This window comes from Microplitis demolitor, chromosome 2 (genome assembly GCF_026212275.2).
Source record: "Microplitis demolitor isolate Queensland-Clemson2020A chromosome 2, iyMicDemo2.1a, whole genome shotgun sequence".
Taxonomy (NCBI): domain Eukaryota; kingdom Metazoa; phylum Arthropoda; class Insecta; order Hymenoptera; family Braconidae; genus Microplitis; species Microplitis demolitor.
This window is the reverse complement of record NC_068546.1, coordinates 20,490,655-20,511,603: the sequence shown is the minus strand read 5'-3', so window position 1 is coordinate 20,511,603 and position 20,949 is coordinate 20,490,655. Positions and strand designations below refer to the sequence as shown.

The following is a 20,949-nucleotide window of genomic DNA, read 5'->3' as shown; positions in this document are numbered from 1 at the left end:
ATTTTGCTCAGGAACTTGATCAAGGTTCGGACCCGATCAAGGTAATTTATTAATATATATATATTCAAATCAATAAATGAGAATAAGTGAATGTTAATAATTAATTTTTTTTTATTTAGTTGCTTATTGCTCTATCATTTCAAATCCAATTGTATGATGTATATTACATACAAAAATGCAATAATGTAATTAAAAACAGAAATAATATTAAACATATAATTTAAAACAGTACATATCAAAAAGACTTAGAGACTAAGATTCAGCAGATGGTGGTCTGGCTAAAATGCTGTCAAGTTTTTTCACAAGAGCTTGCATAGAAACTTTTGATTGCTTCGACTGTAAATGACTTTTAGATCCAAAAATACGTTTTATCTTTAGGGCTCTTTTATTTATTTTGGCAGGTGCGGCAGTCTTGTTTTTAAAATCAATAAGTCTTCGGAACTTACGAGAACTCATAAGTGTCGTTGTAACATTCATATCATCAAATTCTTCATATATTGTCTCCAGCGTTTTATTTGGCAGGTTTTTAGTACTTTTATCTAAGTAATAGGCTTTTCGTTGTGCGTCTGTTTCCGACGTCGAGTAGGAACGTTTTTTTGGACGTGAATTGCACCTGCAATTTTTATCAAAAATTATTTCTTTATTTTACAATAAAAAAAAATTTATTTATACAAGTAGAAGGGGGCGAAACGGGTCCCTTAAGGGAATACAAAATTTTCTTGGACTCAAATACGTCAAATCTTTTTTTTTAAAGATATTTAAAGTAGATAAAAAAAATTTTCGATTATTATAATAAATTCAGCCTAAATTAATATTTCCTTATAAAATTTGAACCTTCTGTTTAGCGTTGACGTTGGCGCAGGTGTTGGCATTGAAGTTACTCTAGTTCTCAATGAATATCGTGTTGAATTTAATTGAGATGAACCTTTTGCTCCTTTGGCATCAACACTTAACTTTTTCATACTGGCAACAACTTCGGGCAAATTTTCATCACAATCCATACCTCCATTATCGCTAAATCAAATTTTTATTTAAAATTAATTAAAGATAAGGAAATTAACAAACATTTTATAGTTATTTATGTATATGAAAACTAACCTCTCAGTTTTAATTTCATCAGCCATAATACTGAATATTTATTTTGAATAAATAAATAAATAAATTACAACTTTGAATTAAATAAATATTATTTCAACTATTGAAAGTATTTAATTTTTCATTACTAACAAAGAAAATAATATTGACAAACAAAAAACTAATTTCCCCTAATCAATTTTGTCAACCGTTAGGTTAAGTTTTAACTTTTTTTATGCCAAACAAAATTAATTAATTGATAAATAACATAATTGTTATAAATGTTTGTCTATAACCACTACTTAATTATCATTATATAATAAATTAAAACATTTTAATTATTATTTTTTAAGTAATTTAGATTCTATGATATAAAAAATTACAATTAAAAAAAAAGTTGTTTACAATAACGACCGAAATGACACATGCGCAAAAGACACAAACTTTTTTTTTTATTTCAAAAATATTTAGCTATTTAATACGCATGCGTATCCCCAATATTAATTTTTTGCACTAAATTTTTCTATTTCGAATAAAATTAATTTTTAAATAATTCTTTGAATTAGTTTACTGTGAGTGAAGTCCGAAATGCGTGTTTTTTTTTTTCAATATTTTAAATATTACTATTACATATCGCCATTTAATTTTGATTTACAATTTTTAATTTTTCACCCATTTCTAATAAATGATTTTTCGAAAATTTAAATTTACCACGCAAGTACTAAGAATAATTAATAAATAATTAATGAAAATCGAAGATATCGAGTTTACCTATTAGTCTAATTAATATAATTATTGACACAAATAAATTTTAATAAAATTATTAAATTTTACTTTTGAAATTTCGCGCCATTGGCGCTACTGCGCATTGCTGTTCTCAGCGTTCAAATTCTTGTTAGAGTGGGGGGTAAGAGAATCGTAGTCGATTGCTTTGTATCAACTGGCGATCCAATAGCGTCAGTCAGTATCATCGACAACGGCAGTAGTAGTCTAGATCTTTCCTTACGTTTAAATTGAAGCATAGTATTGCAGTTAATTCGCGGAATTATCCATAAAATTTATTGCTCATAGTAATTGTTTAATTAAAATGTGTGGTGTTTGTAAAATTAAAATTGTGCAAAGTGTCTGTGGTGTTGTTGAGTGTTGAGTGATCAGTGCTAGTGTAGTGTTGCGGATTGCTGATGCTGATAGCTTCCAAGTTCCTGAGCAAAATCATCTGGCATCGTCTGGTGGGAAATAGCAGTTAAGTGAAGTTTTTTTAGCTGAAATACACTTGGACCAATTTAAATCAAATCTCCAAGTGTATTAGGATACCCTTCTGCATATTATTTCTCCACCAAGGTTTGTTCAAACACTCGAGTGTTTTTTTTTTTTAATTTTTCAAATATTTTTCTATTATATTCTGCCGCCATTTTATTTTAACGTACAATTTTAAGTTTTTCTCCAATTTCTAATTATTTATTTTTCAAATATTTAAATTTACCGTGCAAGTAATATGAATAATTAATAAGAGTGCATTCCGAAATGAGCTACGCTACAGCTGCTCGCATCACATTTCGGAATGCATCCTATATTCTAGAAGCCTAGCAATAAAAAATTTTTTGAATTCTGGATCCTTCACAGAACCAAATCTTTAGGCATCGCGTCCGTATGCCGGAAATTCAAGTTTTTTTAATTTCCCAGTTTAAAACGATGAAAAATTCTGGTAGGAAAAAATTTTCCGCTCTCAGAACCATTACAGCTACATGTCACTGAGCATCTCTATGAAAATTCGATGGAAACTCTCAGAAAAGTCAATGGACATCTCCTCTATGTGTCGATTGGTCATTTTCTCTTTACATTACCTACTAATTATCATCCCACATTATTTTCCCTCTTTCCCAGAGCAAAGTAGTAGAAAATACCGTTGGAAGAAATTTTCTGGTTCTTAGTCTTTGCGGGTAGTAGACAAGTTATCAGGGGAAGTGGTAGCTCATAACAGAAAAAATTTTTCTTATCATAAGGTAGTGAGTCTGGTCTTATCCCGGTTTTTTGACACTGTAGATGTACAAGGAATCAAGTGATCGAGTACTAGTTTCCTGACCAGAAACTAAGTCTTTTATCTTAGATTAAAAAAATAGTACTTATTAATTACAAGTTAAAAGACCTAGTATTCGATCACATCCCTGGTGGAAATTTTTCGGAATTTTCTTTGAAAAACTTAGTTCTAAAGACTTTTTCAAAGTTCTAAAGATTGTTTCAGATAAAATTCCGAAAAATTTTCACCAGGGATGTATTTTTATATTTATATTTAGTAAAAATTAGTAAATATAGATATATAAATATATGAGCGATCGGGTACTGGGTCTCTAATCATGTAGACAAAGAAGGTTTTTATGAGTTTCAATCTATCAATGGAATGTCAAAAGCTTTACAATATAAAATAAATACTATTTTAGTTGTTTTTTCTTCATTCACATAGAAATCACATTACACGAGACTTTTGAGATTCTATAAATTTTATACTATACTTATAAGAAAAAAAGTTATTCATCGTTTTTAAATTTATCTACAGAAATAATACTTTCCTTGTTATTGTAATATCTTATATTTTTATAATAGTAATAAGAAAAAGATCATTAATAATAACAGTTCAGCTATTAACTTTAGACACTCAAGCACCTGAATTTTTTTTTTGGCGCCAGAAATTAAATTTTCCCTGCATAATAATTAGTCATGGCCCTTGATACTTTTTTTCATGACTTTAATCATTTTAAAGCTTTAAATTTCTACAAAAAAATGAATTACCATAAGTTTAACTTGACGATACATAAATTTAAATAAAATATATAATAAGTATGTTAAATTAAAGTAAATAGTTCACGCATCATGAAATAAGCAATCATTGGCTAAAATCAACAGCTGAAACTTAATAAATGTTTGACTTATAAACTGATTTATTTTGACAAAATTAAAAATAGCATCTGATTTATTAATAGAATAGCATAAAAAATTTTTTTCAATAAAGGAATTCTTTTTAACTTATTCCATACGGATGCCAATAGAACCTGAAGCACGGGACAGAAAGGTGTATCAGGTTTTTTTTTTAAATTTTATATGTATATAATTATTATTTATATTATCAATTATAATTAATATATAGTTATGTACAATATTGAATCTCATTCTTTAACAATAACATCAACAACATGATTAAACAACGTTCCTCATTGGTACACAAATTGTAAATTTACAGATAAAAAAGCATTAGATGAGGTCAATGAGGCATTGAAAATGGCGAACGCTCTGCGTTCCAACTTTTTTTTATACATCTATGTCAATCCCGAATAACATTGAGATTGATCGATTATTATTAGTTATATCCAGCCTTCATCGTAAATTTAATATCTTAGTTTTTTTTTTTTTTTTTTAATCATATTTTTTTATATCAGGCTCAGACTTTTTTCACGCATACTCATACATGCACACAGATTACACAATGTAACATGCACTCATAGCACGATACATTGGTTACAATTAATATAATTTCTAATCAATGATTTTTAAAAATTTTTAAGAATAAATAAATTTGACCAGTGCATGATTTCATTATTAAAAAGAGTGCGCGAATTATTTTTTTTATGATACGTGCGAACCACATCAACTTTACAAATAACAAACAAATTATAATTTTCATCAAAATTTTTAAATTTAAATTCAAATGGATATAATTTACTTTGTAAAAAATCTCTCTTATCAATTTCTTATATTTACGTTTACGATAAAAATTATAATATAAGTTATTAGAATGTTTGTGCACTTATTTAGTTTATGTGTTTTTTCATGGGTAAAAAAAATTATGCAGGATAAAACGAAACTCGATTGGTTCACAGCTATACAAGATTATGGTTACTCTACAACTTTACACAAGGCGTTTGACATTTTTTACGTAAAATTTTTTTCGAATTAACGCATTAATTTAATATTTGAATTTTGATATGTCCCCTCGAGGTGAGGTAATAAAAAACTGTCCATTAATTATTAAATTACTCGTCAATTATAATAATTATGTAGTTCTTATAATAATCTATGTTCAAGTTTTATTTCTCGAGGGGATCGTCACATGTGTCATTTTTTCTAAAATTAAAATTTAAGTCCAAACACATTATATTAACTCAAGATTAAATTCAGAACATTCATTACATTTCGTTTAAATTTCCCAAGCGGCCATAAGATTTGAATACAATTGATAATACGCATGATTAATTTCTTCAATTATAATTTTTTAAAATTTATTTCATAGTAGAAAATCATACTTATTAATATTTCTTCTTATGATTCACACAATAAATACTGTTAGCTCAAACAATTCTTACATAAATCTCACATCGTTACCATTATTATCATTTAAGTGGCCATATAATGGTATAAATAGAAATATTTATATATTCGGGATAGCATTTTTTTCCTTAACTTTCAAAATTTCTTCTGAACTTATGATATTAAATTGAAAAAAAAAAAAAAAAAAAAAAAAATACAAGAAAATTCCATACTATGACAATAAATTAAAAAGAAGATACACTGCGCGGTGTTAAAATTAAATAACACTGGTGTAGGCGGTGTAATTTGGCGGTGTTAAAGTACTGGTGTTAAATCGGTGTGAAAAAAATTCCACATCTAGAAATTAGAAAAAAAATATATTATATATAAAACAATATAGAATAATAAATTTTATCTGGAGGAAATTTTAATTTTATAATTTAATTAATTAATAAGAACACTGCTTAACTGTAGTGATAGTGTAAGTAAAAATATTCACAAAATAAAATGTTTTAACACCACTTTCAGTGTTGAAATTTAACACCTACACCGCCTGGACTTAACCCGGTTTTTTTTACAGTGTAGTCTTATAAAAATATAAGCGATTCTCAATTGTATGACCATGCTTAAAGTTTCCTTTAAGCTATTTAATTTTATGCAAATTATTGTGTTGAAAGTAGAATTTTTGAAAGTTAAAGTAAACATCACAATATTTATATTCTCGATATATATATACATATATAGGCTAAGTCCTTACTTGAGGTATGTTCTAATTTAGAAGCTCAAGTCGATTCACATTAAATCAGATCTCTTAACTTACTAATTAGGCTAGAATTCCAAGAGTTAAAATTTTATTTTTTTTTAAAGCATCTTTTTCCGACACACAGATAATTTTTGAGTAAAAATTACCCGTAAAGTTTGGTACTGTAAAAACATCTAGCCAGTAACTTAATTTTTACTGCTGTTAGTAGTAATTGCACTTCATTTACTATCGAGTAGTATATTTTACAATGTGCATCGAAAAATTTAGATATTTACCAGATGAGTGCAGTATCCAAATATTTGGGTAATTTTTACTAAAAATTTGTCGGTGTCAAGTTGACTTGAAGTCTAATTTCCGTGCAATAAACTAATGCTCCTTTTTAAAATTTACTGATGATTTTCGTAATTTTGCATGTGGACTAAGAATAATTAAACTTGCATTGATTATCTTTACGCCCCGAACCCATAAGCCGATCATATTTTAAGCAAACTGACAAAGAATTTTCACACCTTTGCAAGATACTAACCCCGATTAATAATATTTTCAACACTACTTGATAAGATGATATGAAACTTTATCATGATATATTGCAATAGACATATATCTCTAATAGTTCTTCTTAAAAATATTTTTAAGTCGTAGGATTCTATATTAATTATAATCTGTGTCTCTTTGTGACATAAGTATACCATTTCAATAAAATATAATTTTTGGCGCAGAAGAATATATTTTTTATTCAGGCTGAAATTATCCATTTAGTATCATATCATTATCGATATTTTTGAAAAATTGTTTTTGATTTTTATCGGTAGTTAATCTACTACTGTCTTTTTTAAAATAATTTTTTAAAGTATGATGAATAAAATTCTGCAGAAACAAAAAAGATATTTATTTAAAAATTTCAAATGTATGCAATCCATTAACGGCTCTTACGTTTTTTACTATCGGCAAATCTGCTCATTTTACTCCTTATTTAAATGTCGTGACGCATCAACTAATAAAAAAAACCCTTGTTTATTTGAAATCTAGTCTGCACATGACTACATAACCGCCAGCTACGATAAAATAAAATATTTGAAGGTAAAATGTCGCATATTACTGCAAAAACGGTAAACGAAATCTGCTAGAGTAATAAAATGTCGAAACGCGTATTACTTTTTAATGACAAAAAAAATTTTATCTGTTATACTAACCCAGAAAAAAAGTTTATGAGAATGAATAAAATTCAAATAAGCTAACCTAACTTTATTGAGCTCATAAAATTGCGCACCTCAGATGCGAAGCGTTGAGTGTGTTTTAGAAACGCACATCCATCGCCGATATTAAGTCTTCCACAGTTATCTCATTGACACATATTTTTTTTTTACTACCGACTAACGGACGGCAATGAAAAATCTTTTTTTGGATTTTTTTAAATAATTCGATTTCACATTTAGGTGTATTGTTTAAAAAATTTTTTACTTCTTACGTCAGTCACAATAAAAGATCTATTCTTGTGCCAAAAATTTAATGTTATTTCCATGGTAAATTTACATCGTAGAGGTAAATTTCAAATCGAAATAAGAGACCCGAACATTTTTGAATATATTTTTTTAAAATTCCAAATAGTCTGCGTCCGGATATCATAAAAACTAGAAAATACCTCAAATAGGGACAACCAATATTTATATACATACATATATACATAACTCGTACTGCAGTGGCAGTGAACAGTGCACGTGAATATTTGCAACAGCAGCAGTAGCAGCTGTAACAGCAGCGGCAGCAGTTACAAACGGTATTGTAGCTACATGTAATATACGAACATGGCAGAATTAACCACAGCTAGTTTATTCAATTTTTCTCATAACCTCACATATTTAATGTTTCTTCCTTAATTAATTAACGTTACTTAGTTTCTTATTTCTTCATACTTTCAATGCATTACAATTTTTAAATTCTTTCACTCAACTCAATTTTTTATCCTCGATAGAGTGAACAGCCGATAGCCTTCATTCGTAATTTACACTCAATTTTTATAACACTCATTATGTTTTCAAATTTAAACCCATTATACTTTTTCGATCAAAAATATCATGTGTTTTTTAGAGTTTCCTAAATAATGTTATTGTACAACATGTGTACGCACCCTCTGTGTTTTATCAAATTATTTAAATTTAATTATACATATATTTATATGTTGAAACTTATATAATATTATGTCCGCATATATACACGTGAGTTTCACAAAAATATATAAAAGAGAGAAAAAGTGTTTATATACGCCTATATATCATAATTATTATTACGTATGGTTTTACGACATGTACAATTATAATTATAACCGATTTAACTTACGCATCATTGTGGAAAAGGGTTTTTTTTTATTTCTATTTCTGTTATTAAATATTACTATAGTTTTTATGAAATTACGATTTACGTTGTTATGCTAATAAATTTAATTAGTGTTAATACGCAGAGACTCATAGGCTCTTGTGTAATTTTTTAAATGTTCAATAAAATTATAATGATTTTAAATATTTATCTATTATTATTATAATTTTCGTCAGTCGCAAACAAGACACACGAGGTAAAAATACGACCCGCACTTTGCAATGCCGATTAAATATTTCAATTCGTGGTTATTCATTTTGTTGTTAATTTAATATTCACAGTTATCATTTTATTTAAAGAGACATTAAATCTTCTCTTCGTGAAAATGTTCAAAGTTAGGTGTGAAGAATTTATTAAATGTATTAATTTATTATGTTTATTTAATTACTTCGATTTTATCACTTGAGACTAAAATATAATCACTGGTGGATTTTCACACGTAAACACTTTCATCGAGGCCTATAATTTTTTATATATTTTTGATTACTATTTCTGTGATGACATTTCATTAAGATTTTTATAATGAGTCAGCTAGTAGGGATCATTACGCCCAATGAGAGTAATTTATTTTTCGATTGTCAGCAGATTATGCAAAAAAGTGTTTTTATGAGTGGACGTAATTCCAGATAAAAAGAGTTTGTGCCTTTCAAACGTACATATTTTCTGTTTAAATACTTTGTCAGTTGATGATTAATGAGCAATTTCCATAGTGAGTATAATTTAAAACGTTTAATTTAACTACTTTTGAAGTGTAGCAGCCCTCAGGATAGAATATTCCATAATATCATTTCCCGATCATTGATCTTCAGTCTTTATCATTTTTGTAATTACAAAATAAATTAATAGTTAATGCTAATTCAAAAATAAATTTTAACGAGTTTGATGTTTTATTTTGAGTTGGATCTTAACTACTAATGTATTTTGTTTGAATTTTTTATTTATAATTTATTAATTTATTAATGTCTGTAGTTCGCTTGAGACAAAGATTAGAGATGGTCGAGAAATGATAAATGTTGCTTGACAGTTCTTTACATCTATTTAGATGTAAGAATACGGTCCATCAGTGAGGGCGCTACACAGCAACAGTCAGGAAGCGTCATCTTTTCCACGAGCTCCTCTGTTCGGTTTGTATTCGAGACCAGGGTCGAACTGCATTAACACGAAAACCTGCGAAAAAAATCATTAATATCAATATATTTATGTTTTTCAAATTATATACTGCACTGAAAAAAATAATCGGTAGCAGCTACCTATTGGCAATCAGTAGCCACCACTGATTATTTTTCGGTAGCCGCTACCGATTATTTCCGTACCAGTTAACTAATTTTCGGTAGCGGCTACCAAAAAATAATCGGTAGTCGCTACCGAGCCAATAGATATTTATGTAGCAAAAATTATTGACACAAGTAGTGAGTCATTAATAACAATCGATCGACTATTTCGATGTTTTTTTTTATCAATACCTGATCAGTAGGTAATAATGTGAAGTCATCAGGTGGATTAGTTATAACATATCGTTTTGAAGAAGCGTCAGCTGATGAACTTGTATCTCGAAACCTAAAATTACAATGAAAATATATAAATCTAGATTTTTAAACTGCATATAGCACATACAAAGGCGACGAGCATATAAAATATTTCAAATAAATATCTGCGGCGTGGAAGAATGAGATGGTATTGTTTTAAGCAACCGAAAAATTGCGCATTCGTGATTAATAATTATGAATTAAAGTAATCGAGATATTAGTGTAGGCGCAATTAATCTATAGGACAATTCACGACAAGTTAGCCGCGTTTTTCGGTGACCCCTTCCCATTTGGAAAATTTCACATGTTAAGCACTTCTTATTATTCTTTACCGTTTTGTAACCATGAGAGCAAACCCGTCAGAGCTGTTAAAAAATTATGTTTAAGAAACCAATTTTATGAAATACTTCTACATCTATTATTTACAAAATAATTTATTAATTTGAAATACAATAAACCCCTAACAAACGCTATAACAGAGTAACGAATTGATTTAAATCTTATACACATATTGTATGCAAGCTAGAAGTAACAAAAACAATAACTTCCCGAATTTTTCGAAAATCTTTGATTTTCTTAGCGGGAAGTTAAAAAACAAAGCACAACAATAACTATTAAAAATAAATATCACAGTCGACATACACAGAAAGAAGAAAGTCTTATATATCTACAGAATGCATTACTTAGCATGATAACATTATTCAACACTATTTAAGAACTAATTTGGTCATAGATGAAATGGTACATCTGGAAAGGTTGTTTCGAATATTCAATGAATTTTCAAGTTTACAAAAGCAATTAATTCTGTTTCCTTTAAAAATGACAGTGAAATTCATTGCGAATCAGTGGATGGTCACTATTTCTCCAGCTATAAGTAAGGTACCCGCGGGTAATAAAACCTAAGTAACAGAAATGATATTTAAAATAACCGCCTCCGCCAAAGGCTACTCTAGTAGAAGGGTCTTGCATAGAGATGTTACGACAAATTTACAGTCCCGATACCACGTTCCCTGTCTTCTATATTTCATCATCTGTCATATGCTGTCGTAGCGCAGAAGAAATTATAAAAAACAATCTAGTCTTCTGACTCTTAAAAAGAATACTGATAATTTTAAGTGCTATTGAGCAAAACAATCTAGTCTTCTGATTCTTAAAAAGTATTGTTGCTAAATTTAAGTGCTGATTCATCTCTAATACCAATTTTATTAAGTATAGTTAAACTATTCCAGTTTGTTTAACCGGTAAGCCTTATTACCCTACCATAATAAAATAAGGCCGATTCGTATGGTTTTTGTAAAAGTATTATTTTTTGTTTATTTATGGTAAAAACTACCATTACTTCATTACATTTTATGGCTTATGTATTGAAATAAAGATTAATGATACATTTCGATAATTAAATGCAATATTTTCGATTCTATTCAAAATCTCCCTTAGCTCGGCCTTATTACCCGCCGGTACCTTACACCACTAATTCAACCAATGGTTAATCATCAACTTATAACTGGCTCCCAGTGCATATCCATTAATTCGGAGTGAATTTCACTAATTCATTTTTAAAAAGTTAGATATGCGTATTACTGAAACCGACAGTACTAAATTCGAAGTAACCGTCAGTGCATAGAGTGGTGCAGTATTACGCGACTTGAATAGGGTTGTATTGAGTTGATTTTATAGTAACTTAGGACAATGGGCCAAATAAGTCTCATCAATAGCTCGAGGCGAGTTTTCACCCGTCTCTTCATAAATCAAGAAACTATGTTGCAACTAGATTTATTTTTATACTATGATTATACTATTCCTTAATACGGTTAATTACTAAAAAACTATTGATGAGTATAGTAAATAATTAGTGATGAACCATTTCATAGCCTATACAATCATAAGACTACTTTTTTCAAACAATCATAATGAAACATAACTATGGACAAAAGTTTTATAAAAAAAAGTTGTTACTCTGATTAATCTGATCAACACTATTGAAGAAAAAAAAATTCCGGTACCTGTACCTGTACAATCCAATGCACAGCATTCCATACGATTTTAATGCAGCGACGAATAGGTCACCGTACTTGCCTCCTTCGCCATACTGAGCCAATGGTCCGTCGAAAAGCGAGATCTGACCAACTCGGCAGCGGTCTCGGTTAGCCAAACTATCCGTAGTACTGTTAAATACAATAGACGATTATCGCAATGATTATTAGTCAAACATCAGTAGAGAAAACTCATAATTTTTGAAAATTTTTAATGATTAATCTATCAATAATCAAATGACTTACCTATATCCACCTCTTAATCCTGCACCTTCAGCAAGAATCAATTCTAATTCAGGTGTAGCTCCACCGGTTATCAACGACCGGATTAAAGTCAATGCGTTCTGATTAAAGTAAGTCTGTAATTAAATCATTAGGATGATTTTTTAATCCATAAATAATAAATATTTATAATCATTTTGATTCAAAATATAAATAAATGTATAACCGTTGACATGAGCGAGTCTAATACGCTGACAGCAAAGGCAGTGCCACAGGCGAACGGCTGTGTGAGGTAGAGTTCTGTATCGGGGTCATCGTCGTCATCTTGATCGAGGAATTGAACATTACTATCATTTACAAGTTCTGGAAAAATCAATTGTCCATTAACAAACTTTTCAAGACATACATACTGAAAATAATTATTTAATTATTTCAATTAACCTGTGATCATCGGCACATTAGCTCCGTAAACTGATCCTCGTCGCTGCAGTACTATAGGACTTCCGACTGAAAAATTTTTTTAATTACTTACTATTTTTAAAATATATAATATGATATAGTGTTACTTTATTAGCTTGCCCTAAGAATGGTTCTTAAAAAAGCTTCGGTAAAATGCTGATTTGTGTGACTTTTGGAAGATTTCTCAACGACTGATTGAAAAATGGTCTTGAACAATATCTATTATTAGGTTTTTAATTTTTATTTAAAAACAATATACATCAATAACGCGCCAGATTTCGTCCCAACAAAAGTTGTGGATTTAGCCCTATTGTAATTATTCCGCTTCTAAAGTAAAAGACCAAGTACTCGATCAGGAAACTAGTACTCGATAGCTGATATAATGTCTACATTTACGGTATTGTATAGAATTTGATGACAAATAGCAAACTGTAATGCAATGGAAATGTGTAGTGAACAGCACAAAGAAAACAATGCGTTTTACAGTACTTTCACGATAGTATTCAGGTATCACCTAAACTACAAAGTTAAAAAAAAAATTTCTGAAAATCCCTATTATTCTGTCATGTGACTAAATGCAATCCCTTAAGAAGCGCTTTAGTCGGTAGTAACTGCTTTTATGGTGTGAAAAAATAGATTTGCATTGCATACAAGAAATCAATTGTTCTATAATTTTCATATAAAATTTAAACCGCCCACCTTGACTTAATACTCCTATTGTATCGTCAAACGTCATCGCTTTAATGTTCAAGGACGCAAGTATTGCCTCTTTGTCGGCGAGGGTTGGATCGTCATTGCTAGGCACTTTTGCCGACAGAATGCAACACATGTCGCAAAGATTTACATTCACGGCGCGTAAATCTGCTCTACTCAATGGTGATCCCTGAAAACAAATATTCAAATTAATTTTAGTATACTATCAAAAATTATCGATCTTATATTTTTATTCCTCCACTCAGATGATTAAACATTAAAAAGTAAAGAAAAGTCGTAATGTGCAGGATAGAAAACAATGACAAGTAAACCGCCGTTTCTAACAAAATTAACACAGATTGTGATAATTTTAACACGATAATTTTTACTGTGTTAATAGGGTTCACTTAACAGTTTTGATGGAAAAGATAACCGTGCATGTGTTGAATAAAATATAATTAGCAACGAAAGTATACTTGAGTTATTAACAAATAAATCTAAAAACAAAATAATTTTTAAAAATATTTTTACGATACGTACATTGAGTACAGATATTTTTGGTAAATTTTGTAACATCTTCCACTCGCGTCTTATATAGTCAACAGACCCAACTATTACTACATGTTTAAGCTCGTGGTAATGGAAATTGGAAGCTCGTAATGGCATAACCAGGTTTCTTAGTCCTATTAAAGGTGAATCAGGATCAGCAAATAGACAAACTACCACGTGACCATTAAGTACTGTCATTGCCGCCTGATTTCGGTCGAGTATACAGTCTTCAAGATTGCGTGAAGGACTCCAGTGAAACATCCCTGTTGAGTCGTATTTCATTTCCGTTTTCTCGAAATCGAAGTCCTTGGCCTGGTCGTCGGCGATTCCGATCTGAAGGCCGCCGTTATTGTTGACATTTGTACCTCCTGAGCCTCTACTCGTTGGCCTGTAAAATATTTTTGTAATAAAGGTCATTTTCAAAAACTGAATTTAAATTATTCTAACATCATGCTTCAGTTTCATATTTTTAATATTTCGAAGTTTTAATGAAGGAATCGTTTCATGGAATTAATCTTTATAGAAAAGTATAAATGTTTCGTGAAATTGGGTTGATCGTAGAAAAATATCACCAATCACAAGACTTTATAAAGAAATTTAGTTGTTACTCATGCTAGAAATAAAAAACTGATCGACTTGAACGAAAATTTTCTAGGGTGGATATTATTATTATTTTTAACATAAAGCTCTAGTGGATCCAAATTATGGTAAATTACCGAATTTTACAGTAATTTGCCACAAATTACGGTAGAATACGGCAAATTACGACAAAACGCAGTAATTTACGGTATAATACGGCAATTTACGATAATTTATCACAATTCCTGGATGTTCATGGTAACACAGTAAAATACTTCACTTTACGGTAAAATACCATAATTTTGCAGTAATTCTTAACGTCTGTGGTAAAATAATGTACTTTTACCGTAAAAACCTCAGGATTACTGCAAATTTACGGTGCATTAACTGTACTTTAACCGCAAAACACTAATTTACCGCCCAATATTTCCGGTATTTTACCTATAATACCATATTTTACCGTAATTCGAATCCACCAGGGAGGTATGAAAATATTCAATATGTTTTCTTTCTATTTCCTCAATTTTCGTGTTGGCCTATAATTGAACTGTTCATTTAACTCACAATTAATCCATGATACTTTTCCATGAATATCAGTTGATATTCATAATATTCTTACGAACATATTACATGCATGAAGCAAAGAGCAAGGATGAATATATCTATTATCTTAATTTTCAATTTTATTGAGAAAAAAAAATATCTTTCACACACAGAAAAAAAGGATTTCTTGGCGCAAGAAAAATTTTTCATTTTGAAATGAAAACGAAACTTTTCTTAGGATTAGAAAAAATTTTTTGGCACAAGGAATTTTTTCTGGCCCCAAAAACGTATTTTCATTTTAAATTCATGATGAATGGTATATTATAATCCTAGGCCAGTAAAATAAGAAAAGTCTCAGATCATATGTAATTGTTGGCCGAGGCTGACAAACATGTGATCTGAGACTTTTCTTATTTTATTGCCCTAAGTATGTATTATACTATTGCGTCAAGAAATCATTTTTTTTGTGCAGATATATAAGCAATTGAAATTTATATATTAAAATAATGTGAAAATATTTATGTAACACAATACGTGAGACATGTTAACAGCATAAGCGTACATGAGCTTTTTGACTTCGTAGGCGAGATGGTAGCCAGAGTATGCGGACTCCTCTTGTGATCTGCAATCAAAAGGTGACGTACGTCGGTCTTCAACTCGTTATCACCATAATGATGTTTTGTCATGTAATGTTATTTTAATAATTGTGTTACAATTTTTTTGCATCTTTATTTGCATTTTAATTATTACCACGCCAAAAATTTTTAATGCCAACAAGTAATGAATTAGTTGTTGAATGAAAGATATCAGATTTAAAAAATAGGACAATTTTATGTAGCATAAAGCAAACTGTAATTTATAAAATACACGTCGATTTACGTGATTTTGAAAAGATGGAAGTAATAGCAATGATTTAATTTAAAAATTACAAGTCACAAGACTGATTTTTCGAATTTAAAAAATGAAGAATTTCTTTTTACAGAAAAAAATGTTAATAATACGTAAAAACCTGTTATGTGATGCCTTTGTTTTTAGGAAAAACAATAATTTGTTGCATCCATTAAAAGGTGATGGTGTGTAATATTTTTTAGTTCCATTATTAATGTTTAATTCATTACTACACTGATGCCGATTAATTGTAACTAAATTATTCATTTGTTAATACTTAAAAAAAAACGGGGAATACCGCCTTTATGAATGTAAAAATATGATTATAACTGTATAATCATTGAAGTAATGATAGGTCTATATAAATCATGTGAGACATAATGGTACCATCTATACGATACCTCTGATTATACGGTTGATTCGGACTTGACAAACTGTCGTTTGTTGTTCTATTCACGTTTGGCTTAACTTTGTTCACTTGTTTCGTCGAATTTATCGTCGTCATTCCTACTGAGTTTCGATGATTTCTCATAGCTATAATATTATACAATAAAACATTTTAATATAATACCTTATTAGTATCTTATGCATCATGTGGAATCGGTATTATAGTCATACCGTTGAAAGCTTAGGATTTTTTTCCCACCATGGTTTCTTCTCCCACTCGTTGAATATTGGTTCTGGTGGCTTTGCACATGCGCGCATTTAAATAGCGCATGCGCTCATTAAAATATTATGGTGGTGGGGGAAAAAACTGGTGGGAAAAAATCCCAAGCTTTTATCCGGATGACTATATACTCGATGTCACTAGATGTTATGCAATAGTTTATGTAATTAATGCATTAAGAAAAATGCCATTAAATGTCTAAAGTACTCTTTACCCAAAAAAAAGTTTATTTTTCGGAATTAGATACTTTGTATAATACTTTTCATTTAACAAAACTTGACTTAATGAAAGCAGTCAATTTTGGTGTTATGTCGTATCAATTAATAGAAGTATGTTAGGTTATAAAATTCAGCTAACTTGATCTATTCATGCGTGTGAGGATTAATTAGATGCGCATGTTCAGTCTAGAGATTTTGGTTATGTTAATAAGGGAGCTCAGTTAAAAGTGGTGTAATTTCACTCAAATTAAGTGGTTTAATATAAAGATTAGTGATTTAATGTACATTAAATCACACTTTTGACCAATCGGGACAGTATTTTAATATAAAATTTTATCAGGTTGACTACCTTAGTAACACGTGTTTGAGCAAGACTCTGAAATAAGTATCTTGAGCAAGACCCCGAAATAAGTATCTTGAGCAAGACCCCTAGCTGCTAGTGTCTTTTTCTACGTATGTCTTTCGCAAAATTGTGTATGAAGAAACCTATGTCAAGATTTGTGTATGTCTTGCTCATAGTATCGTACGCAAGAATATTAAAGATATCTTGAACACGTGCAATGAAAAAATTTCTGACGCATTTCTTGCACCAGTAACTTACACTAGATACTTACCCATGACTTACTCAAGATCTGCTCAAGGTCAAGGTCAATTTTGAGTCTTGAGCAGATCTTGAGCAAGCCATGCGCAACTATTTCCAACCATAGTCTTCCTCCAGAATTGAGTTATAATCTGGCGCAAATTTCTTGTGTACGGCTTGGAATTTAAATCTGCACAAGTATCTGCAGCAAGACACATACGTAGAAAAAGACACTAGCACCTATCGATCTTGAGAGCAAACTTGCTCAAGAATTTAAAAAGATTGTTATATGGGTATCCAGTTAGTGGCGTATTCTTCGACATAAGTTACACAAATATCATTATTATACTTATTATATTTTCAGTGCTATTAGTGCTATGATTATGGATTATCATTTATTTCTAAAGTATAATGGTTTAATCTACATAATAACTTACCAGTAGGATCATCTCGTTCGCGGCTGATCTCACCTAAAATTCATAAAGGACGATTAATCGATAATTACTCGAGTACTTATAAAAGCAATTCAATGAAGCACAAACGGCTGATTATGACGTGTGCCACATCACTTTTAGTGTGACATATATTACTCCCCCCGTGATTCGCGAATAAACCTACAGTCTCATGCTCACAGGCGCGCATACCCCATCTCAGGCAATTATAAAAAAAATCGTTTTATGCCAGAGATTCCCATTTTACTGTTTTAATTCATAATAGGATATATTATAAGGAGATGGATATAAATATGAACAATTAGAAATTGATATTAATAAATATTGAATGTTTATCACTTCATTGTGATCTGACCATCAGCTTTCTGGTCACTTATTTTGAAAGTCTTTCAAACTCAGGATATGATGATTGTATTTTTATCAGTTAAAGATCATGTTACTATTTAATAGTTAAGACAACATGATTGTAGATATAAAAATATGTAAGATATGAAATGATTTAATATTGCCTAATTTATGGAACCTTAGAATTATCAACAAAAATCATAATGTTCTGTTCATATTTTAATAGTTGCTGATGAAATGACAATAAAGTGACGAAATGATCAATATTTATCAATATCAACTCCAAATTGTTGTTATTCATGTCCTTCTACTTATGATTAATCCTACGTGATATTTATATGAATACGATAGTCATAAAATCTATAAAAACTAATCCCAATAATGTGGCACTACATTTAAACCAATAAACATTTTAGAAATAACATGATGTTTTGTAACATTAAAACTATTTTCATCAAAAGCATGCATTTAAACTCATCTTTTAGCTACACTGTAAAAAATTTTGAGTCGGTGGTGTGGTGTGAATGATTTGTTCAAATTTTTCAACACTGTTAGTGTGAAAATTTAACGAGCTACGGTGTTAAATTTTGAACTGTGAATTAGAACGTTCACACCACCAATGGTGTAAATGTATAAGTTCTTTATTAAAAAATTTTAACTTCAGATTATACTATCGGGCAATAGTACAAAAGTACGTCGCTTAGTATTTCACACCAAATAAATTTTACACAGAGCAAACTGTGTAAAGTTGTTGGGGACTATTTTTACACCAAAAATTTTTTACAGTGTACTTGCAAAATAAAAAAAAAGAATTGTAAATCTACATAAGTAACATAAAATTAATGAAAAGAAAGATAAAATTTTGTTAAATGATTGGTATTAAAATAGTTAACACAAGTGATGAAAAGTAAGTTAATAATGATTTGAGTTAGTGTAATGATAGTGATTTGCAATTAGATAAATAGCTTTTATAATTGCAATATAAATTCATCAAAAGTTAAACTATTATAATTGATATTATAATAATTTTGGATAATTTATCATAGACATGAGTGCAGCTTGCGAGACTGTAGCATGACTTGACTGAGGTATAACTGTACCTCTCACGTGAACCATCTTGGGCAGTTCTGGCGGAGTGAATGTGGGGGGAGGATGATGGTCGTCTGTAACAAACCACTACACATGTTAGCTACCCTATCTAATAAGTAGTATGTATCTAGGGCCTAATCTATTTTCTACACTAGTTTGTTTTATTGCATTAAACTTACATATAAGATAGTTCCAGGCAAAAATAAATCATTATTCTTTTAAATTTTTACTGAAATTTATTATTCTTTTTTTGAAATCTCAAAAAAAGTTGATATTCAATTGGATTGTTCGCTTTGTTTGTATATGTTTCAGTGAACGAGGCACTAAATGACTAAAAATTAATCAATACTGATACTATGAATCGTAAACTATAAAGTTTGTTTCAAACAACGAATTAAAAATCGATTTTCTCATTTACTATAATCATGAAATTTCGAAAATTATTAAAAATGAAAAATATTTTTTCTCAATTAACCTGATGAAATTTTCTGGAACTATCTTTGTAAATATATATAGTTTTTAGATAATATTCTAATTTTAGATGTTATATTTTAATGACAATAATAATTTTTTTATGGCATAAAATTATCGGTTGAATTTATGAACTAACAAAAATTTTTTTTTATTTTCATAATTTTAACGATCATAATTATAATATATAAAAAATTTTTAATGCCAAGTTGGTCAAAAGCCATATGTATTAAATTCAACAATATGTATAGAATAACATCTCATATAACAATCTTTTTAAATTCTTGAGCAAGTTTGCTCTCAAGATCGATAGGTGCTAGTGTCTTTTTCTACGTATGTGTCTTGCTGCAGATACTTGTGCAGATTTAAATTCCAAGCCGTACACAAGAAATTCGCGCCAGATTATAACTCAATTCTGGAGGAAGACTATGGTTGAAAATAGCTGCGCATGGCTTGCTCAAGATCTGCTCAAGACTCAAAATTGACCTTGACCTTGAGCAGATCTTGAGCAAACCATGCGTAAGTATCTAGTGTGTTACTGGTGCAAGAAATGCGTCAGAAACTTTTTCATTGCACGTGTTCAAGATATCTTTAATATTCTTGCGTACGATACCATGAGCAAGACATACACAAATCTTGACATAGGTTTCTTCATACACAATTTTGCGAAAGACACATACGTGGAAAAAGACATTAGCAGCTAGGGGTCTTGCTCAAGATACTTACTCCAGAGTCTTGCTCAAACACGTGTTACTAGGGTATATGCATTTTATCGATATTTCATCTTTTATTGAATGACTTGCTGAAGGTGTTAGTACTACATATATGTTATTCTATACATATTGTTATATTTAAAACCTACTTTAACCAACTTGACATTAAAAAATTTTTTATACTTTTGTTTATGTTTGTAAAACAAAAACTTAACATATTTATTCATCAATATTATTGTCACTGTACAAAATATAAGTATTATGTTTTAACCTGCCTTTTTTTTACTACATGCGCCATGCCGTCATACTTAAAAAAGTTTTATTAAAATGAAAAGATTTTTTGATCTCTATCATATTAAATTATTTTTCGTTTTATTAATCAATTTAAAGTAATCAATTAATTTACTCAATTA

The 20,949-nt window shown here is 29.6% G+C and overlaps 2 protein-coding genes across 4 annotated transcripts in view; both read right to left on the bottom strand.

Annotated features, from left to right (window-relative positions):
• Positions 1-93: 93 nt before the first annotated feature.
• Positions 94-1,482, bottom strand: LOC103575147 (uncharacterized). The gene is made up of 3 exons (XM_008554804.2): positions 1,099-1,482; positions 835-1,014; positions 94-613 (listed from the first exon to the last, which is right to left on the bottom strand). The coding sequence occupies exons 1-3, from the start codon at positions 1,122-1,124 to the stop codon at positions 253-255; spliced, it is 567 nt and encodes a 188-aa protein (XP_008553026.1). The 5' UTR covers positions 1,125-1,482; the 3' UTR covers positions 94-252.
• Positions 1,483-5,630: 4,148 nt separating this feature from the next.
• Positions 5,631-20,949, bottom strand: part of LOC103575149 (calcium-activated potassium channel slowpoke) — a 118,161-nt gene continuing 102,842 nt past the window's right edge. For 2 of the 3 annotated variants that reach the window (XM_053736973.1, XM_053736972.1), the window contains exons 16-27: positions 19,364-19,426; positions 17,904-17,936; positions 16,403-16,535; positions 15,676-15,735; positions 13,983-14,379; positions 13,449-13,632; positions 12,732-12,797; positions 12,517-12,653; positions 12,315-12,427; positions 12,039-12,200; positions 9,973-10,066; positions 5,631-9,676 (exon numbers count right to left, since the gene is read on the bottom strand). In XM_053736973.1, coding sequence (XP_053592948.1) covers positions 9,596-9,676; positions 9,973-10,066; positions 12,039-12,200; positions 12,315-12,427; positions 12,517-12,653; positions 12,732-12,797; positions 13,449-13,632; positions 13,983-14,379; positions 15,676-15,735; positions 16,403-16,535; positions 17,904-17,936; positions 19,364-19,426 — 1,523 coding nt within the window. In that variant the 3' untranslated portion in view covers positions 5,631-9,595. The remainder of the gene's footprint in view (positions 9,677-9,972; positions 10,067-12,038; positions 12,201-12,314; positions 12,428-12,516; positions 12,654-12,731; positions 12,798-13,448; positions 13,633-13,982; positions 14,380-15,675; positions 15,736-16,402; positions 16,536-17,903; positions 17,937-19,363; positions 19,427-20,949) is intronic. The other variant, XM_053736974.1, reaches the window with a different exon arrangement.

Coding starts and splice junctions, on each gene's coding strand:
- LOC103575147 (XM_008554804.2), bottom strand. CDS start 1,124: ATGGCTGATGAAATTAAAACTGAGAG. Junction 1,015..1,098: donor GATGAAATTAAAACTGAGAG/GTTAGTTTTCAT, acceptor AATTTGATTTAG/CGATAATGGAGGTATGGATT. Junction 614..834: donor ACGTCAACGCTAAACAGAAG/GTTCAAATTTTA, acceptor TAAAAATTGCAG/GTGCAATTCACGTCCAAAAA.